We start from the raw sequence: 19,957 nt of genomic DNA on the forward strand, positions 1-19,957 counted from the left end.
CGCCCAGGCTGGAGTGCAGTGGCGCCATCTCGGCTCACTTCATCTCCCAGATAAAGTGATTCTTGTCCCTCAGCCTCCCAAGTAGTTGGGACTACAGGCACGCACCACCATGCCCAGCTAATTTTTGTATTTTTAGTAGAGACAGGGTTTTGCCATGTTGGCCAGGCTGGTCTCGAACTCCTGGCCTCAAGCTGGGATTATAGATGTGAGCCACCGTGCCTAGCCTCTTGTGCATTCTTTTAAATAGATGTGTATATTCTCCCCCTACCCCCAGCCAATTTTTTTTTTTAACCCAAAAGGTAGCATACAATATACACACTGCTCTGTTTTTGGTTTCGCTTTTGTTTTTTGGGACAGAGTCTCACTCTGTCACCCAGGCTGGAGTGCCATGGGGTGATCACAGCTCACTGCGGCCTTGAACTCCCAGGTTATGTATTCCATTATATAACTATGCCACGTTTTCTTAAATGATAGATTGATGTCACTGCATTGCTTGTTTTTTAATCTATTCTAATGTGTTCCAGAAAAATACAGTATATACTTTGCATCCCATGAGCAAATGCAGGTAATACTGCAGGCAGAAAGCCCAGCACGTGGCGGGCCTAGCAGTCGCTGTTTAGTGAGCCCTCCTGGTGATGCTTAGTGCCTTGCCACAGCCTCTGAATTAGTGTCCACCCTATGAATTAGGCTTGACCTGGTGTGTCGCTGGGGTCCCCCAGAAATTTGTCAGCTGCTCACTACCCACTCGGAACAACAGCTCTGGGCCTGAAGGCCCCCCAGAGAATTGAGAGAAGGGAGATTCTGGGGGCAGTGCCAGGACATACGGGGGGTGGGGGCTGTCTTTCTAGTTGGGCAATGCAGAGGATTTAGAGGGAATGGAGTCCCTGTGGTATGAGGGAAGCCCCAGCATGTGGAATAAATGTCCAGAGGCAGGCTAAGGGGTCAGGTAGACAGACTAATGGGAAGGAAGGATGCAGCGCACACACAGAGGGGGCTCTGAGCTGCACACTCCTCCTGGGCCGAAGCCTTCTTCCTCTTTCGCAGCCTCTGATGTGAGAGCCTTGGCTTTTGCAGTCGTTGCCCTGACTGACCGCTTTCAGAGAATGAAAAGACCATACTGGGAATATGCCTGGTAACAGCTATGCCCAGGGCTATCTGTGATGATCTTGAAGTAAAGGCTGCTTCTGGGTTCTGTGGAAACCAAGGCCCAGAGACCCACAGCCAGGCCATGGCCAGCTCCACCCACTTCCAGGGCCCAGCTTGGTGTAGTGTGCGTAGTGAATGCCAGTCGTTTCTTTGGCATGCCTCCCGCAGCCCTGTTCTCCCACAATCAGTTAAAGGCCTGCCTAATGTCACATTTCCTGACTTCCTCATTTTTATAGCTGAAAAGAGCACTTTTCTTCAGCAGGGCTGACACCCTGCTGGCCTCTCAGTCACCTGTGGCTAAGCAGGGCTCTTCACCTGCTGGCCTCTGCCCTTCCTGCTGCCTTAGGTCCTCGGCTTCCAATGGACAGAAGCAAACTGCTCTTTTTCTCTCCCATCCCTTTGCCCATTGGAAACACCTTAGCCCCACACTCTTACTCACCTTGTGCACTTTTCCAAAGTGCATTCCTGCCTAGCATGTCGTCTATGTCCATATAACCTTGGGAGGCTTATGGTTTGGGGATTATTGCCGTGAGGAGCACTGGGTAGGGAGTCCGGAGCCCTGAGCTCTGCTGCAGGCTCCTGAGTGATCTGGAACTTGCCTCACCCTCTCAGGGCTCAGTTTCCTGCCCTGTGAACAGCAGGAAGGGTAGGGCAAGGTGGGATCACATCTCCAATGTGACAAACGAAGCTGTTGCCATTTTGCTGACAAGCAAATGGAGGATAGGGGAGAGGTGGTACATGGGGGACTTAGCCTGCTGGAATTCACAGAGCAAACAGGCAGATGGGCTGGAATCAGAAGCCAGCGGCTTCAGCTCCAAATCCAGGGTGCTTCTCCTATCTATATCTGTGCTACTCCTACCAAGTAATTTGGGCCCCCTTGCGTAGGAGGGCTGGTTCCTGGGCCTCCCAGTCAGAGAATCTAGAACCACCAGACCCTAGGCATGGCTCCACCAGGGAAATGAGACCCCCAAGAATCCAAAGCCTCTCCCTCTCTGAGACCTGGCTACAGAGAGAGAAGATCATACTTCCCCTCTCTCCCCAGGAAATGGACCGGCCAGCCCAGTATCTTGAAGTCAGCTAGGCTGGTTTGGGCACCTAAGGTCAGGAATTGGCCAAGTTTCCTGGGAGAAAGACTGGTGTGGTGCCAAGAGTCAGGCAAGATATCTGAACACAGAAACTTGCCAGTCCAGGCCCTGCCCTGTAGTAACCTGCTCCCAGACACGCCTATAACAGTGTGGTTTGTTTCTCCGCAGAAGCTGACGGGTCGCCTCATGCTGGCCGTGGGAGGAGCAGTGCTTGGCTCCCTGCAGTTTGGCTACAACACTGGAGTCATCAATGCCCCCCAGAAGGTGAGTACTGTGCCATCGTTGGCTTATGGACACCAGCCTGCTCTGTTGCACATCACACATGCCCACAGTCTCACGCCACCACCTGAATTAGAGTCATTTATACGAACGCACTGTACTGTCTGCCTCTCCAGCCAGTTTTCTGGCCCTGATCATGTCAGAGACTCTTCTCTTGCTTTGGAATCAGGGTGGCAGAATTCTAGAATCTCAGGTCCCACAGAAACCTGGGGTCTTGTATAGGCCCTCTTGACCAACCCCCCACCCAACTCAGTCATTTAATAATATGTTTGATGATATAATAAACTCAAAGCAAAGCTCAATACAATAATGCTGCATTTCCGTGGCATTCTGGGGCTGCAGAGGGTTTTCATGGGCTTGTCTCACTTGATGCTCACTGCAGCACTGTCAGGAGGCAACAGGCACCACTCCCAGCCTGCAGGTGTGGGAAATGGCCAGAGAGAGGAAACCCGCCCAATATCACCCAGCTAAGTCAGAGACAGAGCTGGTATCCAACACCAGCCTGCCAGGTGGTCCTTGAGCCTGCACTCATACCCATCCACAGGCAGCACACTTCCTTTATTTGTAGGTTGAAACCGCGTCCTCTCCCTGAAGGCCCTGTGCCAGTCAAAGCAGAAATGGCGTCTTGCCCTAGGGAGCCACAAGGGGTGAAGGTCTGTGCTGGCTTCCTCCTCCCTGCCATGCATCCTAGATCTGTCCTCACTTGTTTACTTGAATGTCAGGATGGGAAGGGACCTAGACCATCTCCTCCAGCCCAGCCTACTTGCATTAAGGAGGAGACAAGAGGAAAAGGGGGTAGGGGGTAGGAGGCAGGGACAGGAAAGGAAACTGAGCCCTTCCTCTGTACCAGGCATTTTGCTTGTGTTTATGAGATTGGGTGGTGATTTCCATTTTGTAGACCCGGAAACTGAGGCCCAGGCAGATGAAATGGCCGACAGGCCCAAGGTCACAAAGCTATTGAATGCTGGAGTCAGAAGCCAAGCTCTGTTGTTTCCATGGCCTCAGGCTGTCTTCCTAACCAGCTGCCTTGCCCGTTTAAAAATCTGTACCTTCCCAGAGAGGACCAAATGAAAGTGGGCAGTCCTCACGTCAGGACCACATTTCTTGTCCAGACGGATGGGGCTAGAAAGTGAGTGCGGTGACTCCCAAAGATCAGGGTCCTGTTTGGGGGAACCAGGTAGTGTCTAGAGTTAGCTGGGCTTCTTCCAAATAGGCAGACAGTGGCTATGGGGCCACTCCCGATGCCGAGGAGCAAGTCACCAGGAAGGCTTGGCCTGCTGAGTCATGCTCAGCTGCAGGGGAGGTGACAGGACTTTTCCAAGTTTGCTGGGCATGGTGACCGTGGGCCCATGCTTGGACCAGCCCCAAGCCCTGCATTTGCTAAGTGCTCTTGACAGCTCTTGCCAAAGTGTGTGCTTCAGAACTGGCTCCCTTTGGGAATCCTTACAGATGGAAAGTCTGTAAGACAGGCTGGGAGGACACAGAGGGAAGTTGAGCTCTCCACTTGGTTGCACATTGGGGTTTCCAGAACGCCCCCAGATTCTGATTTAATTGGTCTGGGATGCTGTTTGGGCATTCAATTAAAAGCTTCCCAACCAATTCGAATGTGCAGCCAAGGTTGACAGCTACTGGATTTAATGATGTCTTGACTGTGATCTCATAGTGAGTTAATGACAGAACTAGGACTCTAAGGCCAGGACAGAGGAGGTGTTTTCCAGAAACAGAACAGGGTTGGGGTGAGCAGGGGGCCTTCAAAGCAAAATGCCCAGAAGACAGAAAGCCTGGCATTCAGTAAAGCGTGAGTAGTTTAGTGTGTCACTAGAGTGAACAGGAGGAGGGGAAAGGTTGGGGAGGTCAACAAGGTAAGGTAGGCAAGAGCCAGACCACAAAGGGCCCTGTGAGTATGGCACGGCACAGTCAGAAGGGGCGGATGGGCACCAGCACGGGGGCCCAGCTAGGGAGCATGGACTTCAGGATGAGGACAATAGGGACCCACTGCCCAGGGCAGACGTGATCAGACTTGCATTGTAGGGAAATGACTCAGGCGTCTGGTATGGAGGGGCGGACTTAAGAATGTGAGACTAGAGACGGGAAACCATCAAGAAAGTTGCCGTTGGACTAGTGACATAAAAGCAAACCCTCAGAGGAAGAATGGACAGGATTTGGTCATCAATTCCGTGCGAGGGCAACAGAGAAGGGTTTAAAAATGGTTTCTAGGTTTCTGGCATGGGTGATGTGTGGTTTGAAGAAGGAGCAGGTGTGCCAGGAGCTGAGAGGTGGCCGTGGGATGTGCAGGAATGGAGGCGTGGGGTGACACAGCTGGAGATGTGCAGGAGGCACCTGTATGTATGGGTCTGTTTCTTAGACCCAGGCTGGAGAAAAGTTGAGAATTAGTCACTGGTATCCACACAGTGGAGAAAGATCTTCTAGGGAGACTGTGGAATAAAAAGAGAAATGAAGATTAAGGCCGGGCATGTGGCTCACGCTGTAATCCCAGCACTTTGGGAGGCTGAGGTGGGTGGATCACTTGAGCCCAGGAGTTCAAGACCAGCCTGAGCAACACATCAAGACCTCATCTCAATTTTATAATTAAATAAATAAAAATTAAAAGTAAAAAGATCAAGGCCCCAGAGAACAACCCATTGCTAGAAAAAGACCCTAAGTAGAAGAACAAGAGCTGGTATCTCTAAAACCAGGAGAGGATACCCTCCCAAGACAGAGGGATAATGTAAGCCATCGAAGGGCCAGGGTATTTGTCTGGTTTGTCCACGGCCGTGTCCTTAGTGCCTAGAATGGTGCCTGTCATAGTAATAGACACTGGTGGATAGTGAGTGGAGGAAGGCCATCGGGTACCCCAGGGGTTGAACTGGGCAAGCCTCTCCACATTGCTGAATGCAGAAGAGGCGATGGTGGCCTTGTGGCCACTCGGGCTGACTGGGTGGCACAGCGTGGATAGAAGCCTCACTACGATTGGGTGAAGAGTGAGAAGCAGATGAGAAAGGGTGGAGACGGCTCTTCCAAAAGAGTTGGTGGGAGAGGGAGAAAAGAGGAGGTTTGGAATGATGGTATGGCTAGGAATTTATTTATTTATTTTAATGAAGGTTATTTTTAAACATGTTGGAAGGAATCAGCAGGAGAGGGTGAAGATAAGGAAGTGAGGGCAGAGGTCTTCCAGGAGGGAGGGTGGTGTCGGAGCAGAAGGGAGGGGCTGCCTTTGGCCAGGAGGGACTGAGATACCTTTTTTTTTTTTTTTGAGACGGAGTCTTGCTCTGCTGCCCAGGCCAGAGTACAGTGGCATGATCTTGGCTCACTGCAACCTCCGCTTCCTGGGTTCAAGTGGTTCTCGTGCCTCAGCTTTCCAAGTAGCTGGGCTACTGGTACAGGTGTGTACCACCACGCCCAGCTAATTTTTGTGTTTTTAGTAGAGATGGGGTTTCACCAGGTTGGTGAGGCTGGTCTCAAACTCCCGACCTCAGGCGATCCACCTGCCTTGGCCTCACAAAGTGCTGGGATTACAGGTATGAGCCACCATGCCCAGCCAGGGACTGAGAGACTTCTGAAGACGTAGACAAATCTGAGATGAACTTCTGTGATCCCCGGGGCCTCCCATCTAATCAGAAATAGGCAAGAGGTTATAACTGTCATGGAATATGGGCAGAACCTCTGACCAGGGCATCACGGGGCTGGTCAGCAGCACAGAGGGCCCAGGTGAGCCTGTAAACTGCATTCATAGGACCATGTATGGTCACCTGTCCAAAGGTCACTTCAGGAACCAGCCCCAGCAGACCGAAGTTGGAGATGTGAGTGGCCAGAACTGAGAACGCTGAAATCTAGCGGTGTTTCTTGGGCAAGTACCCAGACACTTGGTCTGTTGACTTTTGTACTTTACAAACACTTCTCACAAGGCTGGCTGTAGTTTTTCCAACCAGGAGCCAGATTAGAAGTGATACATGTAACATGTGAAGAGAGGACAGAAGGACCCAAGAAGAAGAAATGAAAGTGAGGCTCAGAGCCCATGTGTAGTAACAGGGCAGAGAGACTCCTGTGCCCGCGTAGGCTGAAGGCCTGCCCTAGGGCGACACAGAGATTCCATCTGGCCAACCCTTTCATTCAGCCAGGACTTCCTGAGCATCCACGCTGTGCCAGATGCGGTCCTAGACAGTGAGGAGAGAGAAGTATAGCTGTGAACACAGCAGGCACATGCTGGCCCTCAGGGAGCTGCCTGAGACACAGTCCGAGCCAGGCCCTGTCCCCACAGCAGTGGGAGAGACCCCTTGGAGAAAGCCAGAGTGTCACTAACAGAGGGCTTCAAGGTGCTGTGAGAGCAAACGGGGCAACTAATGCTGGGGCTGGGGTGACAGGGGAGATTAAATAAAGGGCTTCACGAAGGACTTGGCAGCCATGCTCGACCTTGAAGGGTTAGTTGACCTCATAGGGCAAGAGGGGCAGGTGTCTGGGCAGTGAGAGGGGCTTCTGCAGAGGTGCAGGGGTGTGAAATGTTCTGCTGATGCGGAATTGCTAACTGCCTGCAGTGGGCACACTGACTTCCCTTGTCTGTTTAGAAGAACCTCTCTTAGGAAACAGCATTGGGTTGGCCACAGTTTGCCTACTCTTGAGAAGAGACTTTGCCCCACAAGTGGTGAGGATGCCAGAAGCTTGTTCTCTTCCATAAAACAGGCCCCAAAGGGCTTCCTCCTGGAAGTGGTTAATCAATCATACTCCCTTATATGTTTACAAAGCACCACCCCATAAGTTACCACCTCACAGCAACTCTACAAGGCAGGCGGGGCTGACATCTTCCCCTCTTCTAAATGAGGGACCTGAAGCCAGATGAGGTATCTGGAAAGTGAGAGGCTGAGCTAGAGGTGGGCTCCAGGCCTTGTGCCTCCCCAGCTCTGCACACTGCCCCTGCCCTGCTGTGAGTGTGACAAGACATTCCTGCCATGCATCCCCTCCTGGAGGAGGACAGAGGCGGAAGAGGTGAGCCCAGCCACAGAGGGAGCAGCTAAATGAACCAGGGAATCCTGACCATCATACTGGGCTCATCCGAGCACTGCCTTTCCCCTCCCCAAATGACTGAGCTGCCAGTAGAGATGACTGACAGCCACTGAGAAACCATGAAGTCCTGGCCCAAGGGACAGTGTCAGGCATGTCTGAGAATAAGGCATCCTCAGAATCCAGAGTTTGGGCCAGAAAGGGCCTCATTGTTTGACAAACAACACTCCTTGTTTGACAAAGGAGGAACCTGGTCTGCAGAGGAGGTGAGGTCTGCCCAGGATGACCCAGCTTGGTGAGTGAAAGAGCTGGAGGCAACACCCGCCTCCCAACCCAAGCCCTGTGTCCCGTCAGGCTGAACTGGGCTTCGTGCTCTAGGCAGCCTCTCCTTCTCTCTCCTATATCCAAAGAGTTCTAGTCCTCTCTCCCCTTCACCCGTCGCCACTACCATAAACCCTTACTGCTTACTTATAGCTTGCCCAGGCATTGTTATACATACTCTAGAAATAGTAATTCAGTTGTTCTTCAAAATAACCCCATTAGGCAGACACCATAATTTTCCCTGCTCTATAAGAAACTGGGGCACAGGAATGTTAAGCAATTAAAGCAAGGACACACAGCTAGTAAGTGGCAAGGCTGCAATGTAACTCCAGGGAGTCTGGCCCTAGTCTGTGCCCTTGACCATTGTGGAAGATGGACACAGTCCCAGATGGGCACCTAAACACCCTTTCACTCACCTACAACTGCCACCTAGCTGGCCGTGTGTGGTCTCACTTTGGAGCTGAGTCAAGCTCAGTCATGTACCAACATCTCAGGTTTCCCACACACAGTTGCACAATCTCTTACACCATCACACCCTGTCATATCACATCACCCCTCAAGCCCTTCAGTTAGATTCATGGCTTGTTGGTCATTTAGTGTCAACTCTGCACCTCCACCACCGTGCTGGACACCAGCAACATGGATGCATCAGACAGACCATCTCCGTGCTGAGGTTTACTGTAGAGGGAGCACACGGTACCTTACAGTTAGTCTTCTAAAGGCGATGATGGAAATGCAAGCAAGCACAGTGGGAGCAGGGAAGGAAGAGGGAGAGGGTGCTTCGCCCTTAGAGCAGGGTTTCTCAGCTTGGCACTGTGATGTTTCTGCTGGTGTTGTAGAGGCCTGTCCCGTGCATTGGAGGATGTTTATCAGCATCCTTGGCTTCTGCCCTCTAGATGCCAGTAGCCAGTGTGACAACCAAAAATGTCTCTGGGCATTGGCAGATGTCCTATGGGGTACCAAAGCCGTCTCTGTTTGAGAACCAGTTGCAGTGGAGTGGGAGGGGTGGTTCTCGGGAGGAAGGCTTTCCAGAGGAGTATCTGTGCATGTTCTGGAAGGTGATTAGGCCCAAGCAGAGGTGTGAGGTGTCTAGGTCGTATGAGGGAGTCACTGCGTGTGCCTCGTGAGTCATAGTTGGGGTAGAGGAGACACTTTATTGCAAGAGCCGAGAAGGGCTTCGGGTGTGGCCACGGCAGTGGGATGATTCCTCTGTCTGCCGGGAGGCCTGGCCTGGCCTGGCCTTGGTTTGGAGGCTAGCCATGTCAGGGCTGTTCCAGGGAAGCAGCCTGGGTGGTCCAGCCCTCTGCAGGGGGGTTGGGGCCCAGCTCTAGCCCCAACCTGGGCCTCTTCCCCCAGGCCCCAAAGTGAGGCCCCAGGGGACCCAGTGGGCAGGGTTATCTGTCCAGCCCCACCTGGAACATCTGGCTCCAATCTCCCAGCTCACCCTGGGGTGTGGCTGAGGGTTGCTGTGGAGATGAAGGCCCTGGGCTGAGAGCTTGTGGGAGGGGCAGTGTGGGGCCAGCCCCAACTGCAAGACAGGGGCAGGCAAGGAACAGGGGTGAAGGCCAGGCTGAGAGGCTAAGCCGAAGAAGCTGGCCCTTTCCTCCTTGTAACTGGCGCTGAAAGCTTGGCTGGCAGTTTAGCCCCTTCTTCCCCCCAATAGCATCCCATAGAGCACAGGGAGAGTTGAGACCGAGCCTAAACCTGGCCCAGGGATCCCTGCTGGGGACGACCTAACTGACCTAGTCCTCCTGGGGTAAAGGAATGTCTAGCGGGAAGGATGGTGAGACCAGCCAGAGGTTCCAAAACGCATACCCCTCCTGGCAGTGGTCTAGAATCCTAGATCAAGGGTTGGCAGGAGGGCCACATCCAGCCGGCAGCCTGTTTTTGTGCAACCCATGAGCTAACAATGGTTTTTACATTTTTACAAGGTTGAGAAAAAAAGAACAATGAGTGACAGAGGCCATATGTGGCTCACAGACCCTACCAAATGGATTCTAGCTAGCCTTTTACATAAAATGTTTACCAGTCCGGCTCTGGAGCACTTTGACTTGCATGCTCCCTACTTACAGGGAACTCACCACCTGTAAGGTGGGCAGCCTCGTACCCTGAAGTCTAGAAAGCTCTTCCTTCCCCTGAGCTGGAGTCTGGCCCTGGCACCTTTGCCCTCTGGGGCTACAGAGTGCTGGGTTCCTCTGCCAGGAGCAGCCGAGCAGGGTCTGGAGACTAGCTTTATTCCCTGAGGCAGGCCCGTAGTTCCTTCAGGTTCCTCCTTACTCTTACATTCTTAGGGTAATGATTTCTGGCAATTTCAAAATGGAAAACCTTGTCCCTAAGGCTCCTCTGAAAGTGGTGACTTCTTTTCTTGAGAGAGCAACAGTGACAGCAGTAACAGCTTACCCATGTGCCAGGCAGTGTTCGCCGCCTCATGCCCCTCTACAAAGGGGAAGTGAGAAGTTCCTTGGCAGATGGGCAGACATGTAGTCTCACCCACAGTTGCCTCGACTGGCGGGAGGTGGTGTGGGGATTCCCAGGTGTCCTTAGGCTTGGGCAGGCCTCCCCCTCACCCCAGGAGAGCCACCGGGTGAGGAATAGCTTCGCGTACCAGAAGCCATCCGGTCCAAAGGATCTCAGTTGCCCAGAGTCAACCTGCTTCTCCAGGGTGGTGTCCATGGTGGGTGTCCTCTAGGCTCAGTGAGACACCTGGACAGAGATCTGTAGTAGCCCCTCAGCTCTAGGCTGGCCGACACCATGGCAGTCCCCCCAGGAACTAACCAGAACCGCTCCTCCCTCCTCAACACGCTTGCCGCCACCCAGACCCCACAGCTGGGTGAAGAGACTGGGCTGGGAAGGGAGCAGAGAAGCGGGTGGATGGCCGAGCCTGGCACATTTGGTGTGCAGGACTCCGACTGCATTCTGAGGGGTGGTTCACTGTGGGAAATGGGGTCTGACTTTGGTGGATAGGAAGAGTCGGGAGCAGAATCCAGATGAGACCCAGGGCAGGCTGCCTGGGTAGAGAAGTAGGACAGACTCGGAGGCAGAATCGAGAGGACCTGGTGATGGGTGGATGTGGGGTGGTGGCAGCATCAAGTGTTTAAATCCTAAGCTTGGGACGGGCATGTGAGGTGGGAGCATTCAGAACAGGCACGTGCCAGGTCTCACCTCACACATGACCCAGGGTTGCGGAGGCTGCTGGGAGCCGGCGGGATTGGGCCTGTGGGATCCTGTCAGGGCATAATAAGTAGACTCTTCTTTCCTGAGGTGCACCCAGACACTTCTAGGGAGGATGTGACCCCAGAGCTTTTCCCCATGTAGGGTTCTTCTCATTCTCCAGCATCCCCCTGCCTTTCCTGGGCCAAGAGTCAGCGTGGAACCCCATATGAATCCCCAGGGAGGAGAGGGCACAGAGCACCGGAACCAGCAGTAGGAATTGGAAAACCAGGCGTGGCTTCTTCCCAGAAATCTCAGGCATCAAGAGGCAGAAACCCACTCCCCAGCCTCAGCTTGGCCAGGAAGTGCTGCTGTGGGCTGGAGAGGATGAGTCTAGGCCAAGGTGAACATGCAGAGAGCTGGCTGCTCACCCTTCCTCCACCCCATAAAGTGGTCTGAGTAACAGAGCAGCTAGGCAGCGTCCAGGAGCCAGCCCTGGACAAGGTTGGGTCCCTTTGACTGTGTGACCACAGGCAGGAGACGTAACTCAGGGTGGAGCTCTGGTCACACCTCACTTACACACAGCCCTCTTGTCAGTTGCCCCAACATCTCAAGAGATCTTCAAGCTTATTTAGGTAGTTTCAAGCCTTACTTAGCACCTATTTACTCTTTCTTTGTATACAATTCAAACAAATTCCATTTGCTGACTTCTTGGCAAATTTCAAAAGAGGTGTGGAGAGTTGTACAAGACAAGCCTCTGAACCACAGAGGGTTGGGGGAATACCTTAGAACTATGGAATGCAGAAATTTAGCCATCAGGAGCCAGTCTGCACAGGGACAAACACCTCTCCTTGCCCCTGGAGAGAGCCCCAAGGGCAGACACCATTGCCCTGCAGCCCTGCTTGTAGGTCTGGTTGCTCAGGAGAGCAAAGTGAAATCTCTTCACATTTTCACCCCATAATGGGTCAGGAAAGATTGGACCCTCAGAAGGGCAAGCGCCATTTATCTGGACCGTTCCCATATCCACCCTCATTCAGAGCAGCCTGTTCTTGGTGGAGCCTGATAAACGGGGCATTACCGTTCCCAACCAGTCCTCCTCTGGGGTTAGTTTCGTCCACAGAAGAACACTTTGCATTTTGTTACTCTGTTTTTTGTCAAAATCTGCCTTCTGTCTGCCCCCAGCAGGATCAAGGGGTTCTAAGAGGAGAGCCTAACACCTTTGGTTCGATTCCTCCATTTACTCACCAGGTATCCCTGGCACTGGCTCTGGGACAGACCATGGTGTGAATCAACTGTCTTCCTCAGGGAAGACAAACTCCTGGAGTCAGGGAAACCTGGATCCCGAAAGGTTTCAGCAATAAGGCCAGGGGTACCTTCCAGGCAGGAGTAGTAGCATCTCAAAGGCGTAGAGGGGTGGGAAATGGTGTGTAGTGAGTGCAAAGGTGTGGTAGGTAGGGAGATTGGATTGATACCTGGCAGGAGCCCCGATTTTGAGTTACGGGTTGAAGGCTTGGGGAGACTCTGTTAGTGGTCTGCACAGCCTTCAGGCCAGCAGTGCGCAGTGGGGTGATTTTAGGGATGATGACACCAAGCACTGTTCCACTGATTCCCTGCAGCACTGTGAAGCAGCTACTGCTAATGTCTGCACTTTAGAAATGGGGCCATGGAAACTCACAGATGAAATAACTTGCTCATGGTCACACTGGGAATAAGGGGTGGAGCTAGGACCTGAATTTAGTTGTGTCCAGAATCAGAGTTCAGGTTTCTATTCACTGCCCTGCATGGCGTCCTTGGAACGGACAAGCAGATCCTTAGGGCTTGCCTCTGCCCTACCAACTGTCCTCGCCCCTTGGAGCCTGGCCTCCATCAGATGCCTGCTGACTTGAGACAGGTTGTGACAGGGCAGGGGAAAAGATGGCTAGAGGCTGAGGACCCACAGCAATGGGAAGGAAGGCACCAGGAGGCAGGCCCAGCATATTTGAATAGGTGGGCATTTCTGGGACTGCAGGCCTTGGTTTGGCAAGTGTGCCCGCCCACACCTTCTTCTTCTGCTAGACCTCAGTGGGTTGGAAGGGATAGGGAGGACCAACAGCAGTGATGGAGGCTGCAGAGGCTGCATACCGCTGTGTGTGCATGAACTTGTGGCATGCACACACACGGAGGGGTGTTGGGATGGGTTGGGTTCACATGGAATTGAGTTTGAGTTGTAAGTGGTAGGGGATGAGGGGCATGTGAGTTTGTGACTGGCTAAAGCAGGAATATTTAGATTCTATGAGCACGGGTATGTGTGTGTGACGGTATACGTGCATAAGAAGCCGTTTCTGGGTAACTAGGGCCTGCACTCTGCTATACGTGTGGCTGGGTGGGTCTGGCCAGTCTCATGGCACTGAGAGTGTGGTGAGTGTGCTCAGGCAGAACGGGTGCTGCCTGCCTACCACATCCGTGGGAGCTGGCCAGGGTGGGGGCAGGGCTGGTGGGCAGGGCTGCCCTAGGACGGGCGTTTCCAGTTCCTGGAACTGCTTCCTTGTGTGGAACCTTTCCCCATACCTCCTAGCTGGGCCCTTGGGAGAGGGGAGGAGGCCGTGGGTCCTTCAAGGGGGTGCTCGCAGGCCAGACACAAGGGAGCTAGGCCTGGGGAACAGAAAGCCACAGTGTGAGTCTTTCAAGCACTTCTGAAGGGTGACGTGTGAGTTTGTCACACCAGGCCCTCAGTGCGGTCAGGGAGTCTGTACTTCCTGGATGGCGGAACCTGTCTGTCAAGCCCTGCTTCCTCCCCAGCAAGGGGTTGGGGAGAGGGCCTGATGGCAGGAGATGGGCCCTTGGGGCTTTGAGACATGGTGAGGAGAAAAGGGGCAAGTGGGAAGACCCTTTTCCTTCTGTATTTCTCTTTTTTTTTTTTTTTTTTTTTTTGAGACATAGAGTCTCACTCTGTCACTCAGGCTGAAGTGCAGTGGCGCAGTCTTGGCTCACTGCAAACTCCGTGTCCTGGGTTTAAGCAATTCTGCCTTAGCCTCCCGTGTAGCTGGGATTACATGCTTGCGCCACCACGTCCAGCTAATTTTTTTTTTATTTTTAGTACAGATAGGGTTTCACCATGTTGGTCTGGCTGGTCTCGAACTCCTGATCTCCAGTGATCTGCTTGCCTTGATCTCCCAAAGTGCTGGGATTACAGGCGTGAGCCACCACACCTGGTCTTGTACCTCTCTGTTCTATGCCTGAACTTCCACCACTGATCACTTGCCATCATCCCAGCAAGTCACACTGAGCCTGTGAAGCCACAGGGCACTGGAAACCACACGTTAGGGGAAGTGGGAGAGTTGGCGGGGCTCTCAGATGAACTCCAACCCCTTGTTTCTCGCCTGGGGAAAGTGAGGCCCACAAAAATAGAGGGACTTGGCTCAAGAACATGCAGTGAATCTGTGGCAGAGCCAGGCCCTGGCCCTCTCTTAGGGAGGGGTGCAAGGGGAAAGGAAAAGGAAGACTGGGTCCTGGCCCCTGGCTTGCTCACCCAGGCTGCATCTCCCCCTGCAGGTGATCGAGGAGTTCTACAACCAGACATGGGTCCACCGCTATGGGGAGAGCATCCTGCCCACCACGCTCACCACGCTCTGGTCCCTCTCAGTGGCCATCTTTTCTGTTGGGGGCATGATTGGCTCCTTCTCTGTGGGCCTTTTCGTTAACCGCTTTGGCCGGTAAGTAGGAGAGGTCCTGGCACTGCCCTTGGAGGGCCCATGCCCTCCTGCCCAGGGAGTCCCAGATGGGGTGGGAGGTAGGGGAGACTTATCTGCCTGTTCCAGGGTATTACCTCTGACCCAGCCCCTGGGAGCCCAAGGAATGTGGGCACTGGCCTGACCTGTGACCCCGTCCCCAGGCGGAATTCAATGCTGATGATGAACCTGCTGGCCTTCGTGTCCGCCGTGCTCATGGGCTTCTCTAAACTGGGCAAGTCCTTTGAGATGCTGATCCTGGGCCGCTTCATCATCGGTGTGTACTGCGGCCTGACCACAGGCTTCGTGCCCATGTATGTGGGTGAAGTGTCACCCACAGCCCTTCGTGGGGCCCTGGGCACCCTGCACCAGCTGGGCATCGTCGTCGGCATCCTCATCGCCCAGGTAAGCTGGGGCAGGATCTACCTGCCTGGCACGGCCCCTGCCCACAGCTTCAGTGGCTCTCGGATCTGTGCCCAGCAGGGCAGAGTTTCTCTTCCACCCAGCCCCCACAGCCTTGCAGAGGACAACTATGGTACACAGGTCCAGAGAACACAGCACCATGGCCTCCCAGTTGACAGCAAGATGACTTGACTCTTCTCAGTCCCTTTCTTCTCACTCTAGGCCTCCAACCACAGGGCCCGCCTTCCCCCAACATGCCGCAGGCTGTTATGCACAGTACCCTCTCTCCAGGAGGCTTCCCCTTCCCTGTCCCCAAAACCCTCTTGTGGCAGAGTAGCAGCCCCCATTCTCTGTGCTGGACACATCTGTGGCCTTGTCATTTGTCCTCCCAGCAACACTGTGGGGTAGGTCCTACTTTTCCCATGTGACCGATGAGGAAACTGAGAAACAGGGCTCATGCTAGTGGCAGAGCCTCTAGAACTGGGGCCCTTCCCTGAAGCAGCAGCTGACACAAAGTAGGGAAGGCCACTCTGGCAGGACGGGGTGGGAAAGGGGGTCAGGGCAGAGGCGCTCACGGCCCCTGCTTCCCCCAGGTGTTCGGCCTGGACTCCATCATGGGCAACAAGGACCTGTGGCCCCTGCTGCTGAGCATCATCTTCATCCCGGCCCTGCTGCAGTGCATCGTGCTGCCCTTCTGCCCCGAGAGTCCCCGCTTCCTGCTCATCAACCGCAACGAGGAGAACCGGGCCAAGAGTGGTACGGGCATGGCCCTGCCCTCCTCCCCACTCCCTGAGCCCTGGCCTTCTTCCCACTCTGAGCCACCCTCACCTTCCCTCCGGTCCCCCCAGTGCTAAAGAAGCTGCGCGGGACAGCTGACGTGACCCATGACCTGCAGGAGATGAAGGAAGAGAGTCGGCAGATGATGCGGGAGAAGAAGGTCACCATCCTGGAGCTGTTCCGCTCCCCCGCCTACCGCCAGCCCATCCTCATCGCTGTGGTGCTGCAGCTGTCCCAGCAGCTGTCTGGCATCAACGCTGTGAGTGCCCCCACCCACCCTTCCTGTGCCCCAGCCAAGCCCTCTGGTCAAGTGTGCATGGTGAACAAGTCCCAAACTTGAAACAACAGATACGCCTCTGCCGAAGAAGTTTCCCTTTAGACCCCAAGCCCGTAAGGTCACTGCAGTGCAGTGTCCCTTCTGCCTGAGTATTTCTCCCCTTCATTCTTTACTCATCCTGGGTCCCACATCCACTGCTACAGAGGCAGGGAAGGGCCACAATGTCCAGGTAGGCCCCAACAGTTTCTCTTGTCTGGCAGGTCTTCTATTACTCCACGAGCATCTTCGAGAAGGCGGGGGTGCAGCAGCCTGTGTATGCCACCATTGGCTCCGGTATCGTCAACACGGCCTTCACTGTCGTGTCGGTGAGTCTTTGCTTACTGGCCCCCCCAGCCAAACCCCAGGGAGGAGGCAGTGCCATCTTCCCCACTGGTCTTTGCAGTGCCCTGTGACTTTCTCAGCTCTTGAGGCAAGGCCTCTGGGTGGGTGGGTTCAGAAGGGCACTAGGCAGGGGTGGCACTGACACTGTCTCTGCCCACAGCTGTTTGTGGTGGAGCGAGCAGGCCGGCGGACCCTGCACCTCATAGGCCTCGCTGGCATGGCGGGTTGTGCCATACTCATGACCATCGCGCTGGCACTGCTGGTGAGTTGCTAGGTTCTGGAGAGTGAGGGATGCGGGAGAGTTTGCCTGGGCTTCATATCCCAAAATGCCTGTTTCAGCCCCAGGCTGGCAGGCCTGTTGGTGGCTGCATTCTCCCTGGCTGTGGGTCTGACCTTCTGGCTCCTGAAGTTGTCTCCTTCCAAACCACACACATCCTCTCTTGAACTTGCTCCTCCCTGCTTGATGGATTCTCAGCGCAGCACCTCTGGTCCCAGACCCCAGACTCTCACCTCCTTAAGGAATTGCTTTGCCTAATATTAACCCTTTCCAATCTTCATCTGTAGCCTCAATTCATCTTCACAGCAACCCCGGGAAGTAGTGCTATCCTCCCCATAGAGGCGCAGAAACATGCCTTGCCTCATTCAGTTCACACGACTGGAGGTGTAGTTCAGTTCTTCCCATTTTATGGGGGAGGAAGCTTAAGTCCCAGTGAGGTTAGTAACTTGTCAGATAAAGGATGAAGCCAGGAATCAACCTCAGTCCCAGGCCTGTGACTGTGACCGCTGTGCCAACCCTGTGCCTGGCACTCACACACAGGCACTCGTTTATTTAGCCTCTGGGCAAGGAAAGCACCATGACCGTCATTTTACAGCTCAACCTGGGCTTGGAAAGTTTGGTGGTTGCCGAAAGGCCAGACAGGCAGCAAGTGGAAAGCCCATAAATTTTCTACCCTGGCCTCCTCAAGAATGGTTATATGCAGAACCGTATGCTTAGCGCTTACTCTGTGCCAGCCTGAGCTGGGCACCTCACACGCCTTAGAACCTGAATCCACCCCACCCCCAGGAATGTTCTGCATCCTGCCACAGGCGGACTGTGCTGCAGGCACAGACAGGGGACCATAGGGCCTCTTAGCACCGTCCACATGCACACCACATTACCACTCCCAGGGGGTGGACTCAACACTTGCAGCCACCCTGCAGGACTTAAATCATTTTGTTCGGATGAGGAAACTTAGGCCCAATGCTGGATACACAACAAATCCAGGACCATCCCCAGGCTTCCTGCCTTCTCGCATAGCTCTGCTCCGGCCTCTGTAGCTTCTGTTTCCCCTGAGGATCCATCACAACCCAGTCTAACTTTTCCCCCTCTCCGTCATCCTCAACAGGAGCAGCTACCCTGGATGTCCTATCTGAGCATCGTGGCCATCTTCGGCTTTGTGGCCTTCTTTGAAGTGGGTCCTGGCCCCATCCCATGGTTCATCGTGGCTGAACTCTTCAGCCAGGGTCCACGTCCAGCTGCCATTGCCGTTGCAGGCTTCTCCAACTGGACCTCAAATTTCATTGTGGGCATGTGCTTCCAGTATGTGGAGGTGAGAACCCCCACTGTCTCTATACTCACCATTTCTCACCCGCACGCATGACCCCACAGTGCTGTGCAAAGTGCTGGCCCAGCATTCTCATTAGGAATCATGCTGAGGAGGAAACTGAGGGTAGGAAGCCCAGGTCACATGACCAAGAATGCTGACCTCAACTCCAGGGTTCTCCCCTTAGCCTTGAATGGTGCTCCTGGAGCCTGTTACATTCTAGGTACAAGCGTGGTCTCAGTTAATTATGATAGCATCCCTGGGTAGGTGGATGTTCCCTTTTCAGCTCAAAGGCCCAAAGGTAAAGTGACTTATCCAAAGTCCTACAGCCAGGATGTAGGGTCATGACTCCAACCAAGTGTGTCTGTGTGTCTTTCAGCAACTGTGTGGTCCCTACGTCTTCATCATCTTCACTGTGCTCCTGGTTCTGTTCTTCATCTTCACCTACTTCAAAGTTCCTGAGACTAAAGGCCGGACCTTCGATGAGATCGCTTCCGGCTTCCGGCAGGGGGGAGCCAGCCAAAGTGACAAGACACCCGAGGAGCTGTTCCATCCCCTGGGGGCTGATTCCCAAGTGTGAGTCGCCCCAGATCACCAGCCCGGCCTGCTCCCAGCAGCCCTAAGGATCTCTCAGGAGCACAGGCAGCTGGATGAGACTTCCAGACTTGACAGATGTCAGCCGAGCCGGGCCTGGGGCTCCTTTCTCCAGCCAGCAATGATGTCCAGAAGAATATTCAGGACTTAACGGCTCCAGGATTTTAACAAAAGCAAGACTGTTGCTCAAATCTATTCAGACAAGCAACAGGTTTTATAATTTTTTTATTACTGATTTTGTTATTTTTATATCAGCCTGAGTCTCCTGTACCCACATCCCAGGCTTCACCCTGAATGGCTCCATGCCTGAGGGTGGAGACTAAGCCCTGTCCAGACACTTGCCTTCTTCACCCAGCTAATCTGTAGGGCTGGACCTATGTCCTAAGGACACACTAATCGAACTATGAACTACAAAGCTTCTATCCCAGGAGGTGGCTATGGCCACCCCTTCTGCTGGCCTGGATCTCCCCACTCTAGGGGTCAGGCTCCATTAGGATTTGCCCCTTCCCATCTCTTCCTACCCAACCACTCAAATTAATCTTTCCTTACCTGAGACCAGTTGGGAGCACTGGAGTGCAGGGAGGAGAGGGGAGGGGCCAGTCTGGGCTGCCGGGTTCTAGTCTCCTTTGCACTGAGGGCCACACTATCACCATGAGAAGAGGGCCTGTGGGAGCCTGCAAACTCACTGCTCAAGAAGACATGGAGACTCCTGCCCTGTTGTGTATAGATGCAAGATATTTATATATATTTTTGGTTGTCAATATTAAATACAGACACTAAGTTATAGTATATCTGGACAAGCCAACTTGTAAATACACCACCTCACTCCTGTTACTTACCTAAACAGATATAAATGGCTGGTTTTTAGAAACATGGTTTTGAAATGCTTGTGGATTGAGGGTAGGAGGTTTGGATGGGAGTGAGACAGAAGTAAGTGGGGTTGCAACCACTGCAACGGCTTAGACTTTGACTCAGGATCCAGTCCCTTACACGTACCTCTCATCAGTGTCCTCTATTGCTCAAAAATCTGTTTGATCCCTGTTACCCAGAGAATATATACATTCTTTATCTTGACATTCAAGGCATTTCTATCACATATTTGATAGTTGGTGTTCAAAAAAACACTAGTTTTGTGCCAGCCGTGATGCTCAGGCTTGAAATGCATTATTTTGAATGTGAAGTAAATACTGTACCTTTATTTGACAGGCTCAAAGAGGTTATGTGCCTGAAGTCGCACAGTGAATAAGCTAAAACCCCTGC

General features: G+C 53.4%; 1 protein-coding gene across 1 annotated transcript in view; it reads left to right on the forward strand.

Moving 5' to 3' along the window:
- The window catches only part of SLC2A1 (solute carrier family 2 member 1), a 32,976-nt gene extending 13,408 nt beyond the window's left edge, over positions 1-19,568 (forward strand). The window contains exons 2-10 of the mRNA XM_003812860.6: positions 2,400-2,495; positions 14,508-14,668; positions 14,848-15,088; positions 15,679-15,841; positions 15,934-16,121; positions 16,400-16,504; positions 16,681-16,782; positions 17,906-18,109; positions 18,483-19,568. Coding sequence (XP_003812908.1) covers positions 2,400-2,495; positions 14,508-14,668; positions 14,848-15,088; positions 15,679-15,841; positions 15,934-16,121; positions 16,400-16,504; positions 16,681-16,782; positions 17,906-18,109; positions 18,483-18,683 — 1,461 coding nt within the window. The 3' untranslated portion in view covers positions 18,684-19,568. The remainder of the gene's footprint in view (positions 1-2,399; positions 2,496-14,507; positions 14,669-14,847; positions 15,089-15,678; positions 15,842-15,933; positions 16,122-16,399; positions 16,505-16,680; positions 16,783-17,905; positions 18,110-18,482) is intronic.
- The last annotated feature ends 389 nt before the right edge of the window (positions 19,569-19,957 follow it).

Source organism: Pan paniscus, chromosome 1 (genome assembly GCF_029289425.2).
Source record: "Pan paniscus chromosome 1, NHGRI_mPanPan1-v2.0_pri, whole genome shotgun sequence".
NCBI classification, from domain to species: domain Eukaryota; kingdom Metazoa; phylum Chordata; class Mammalia; order Primates; family Hominidae; genus Pan; species Pan paniscus.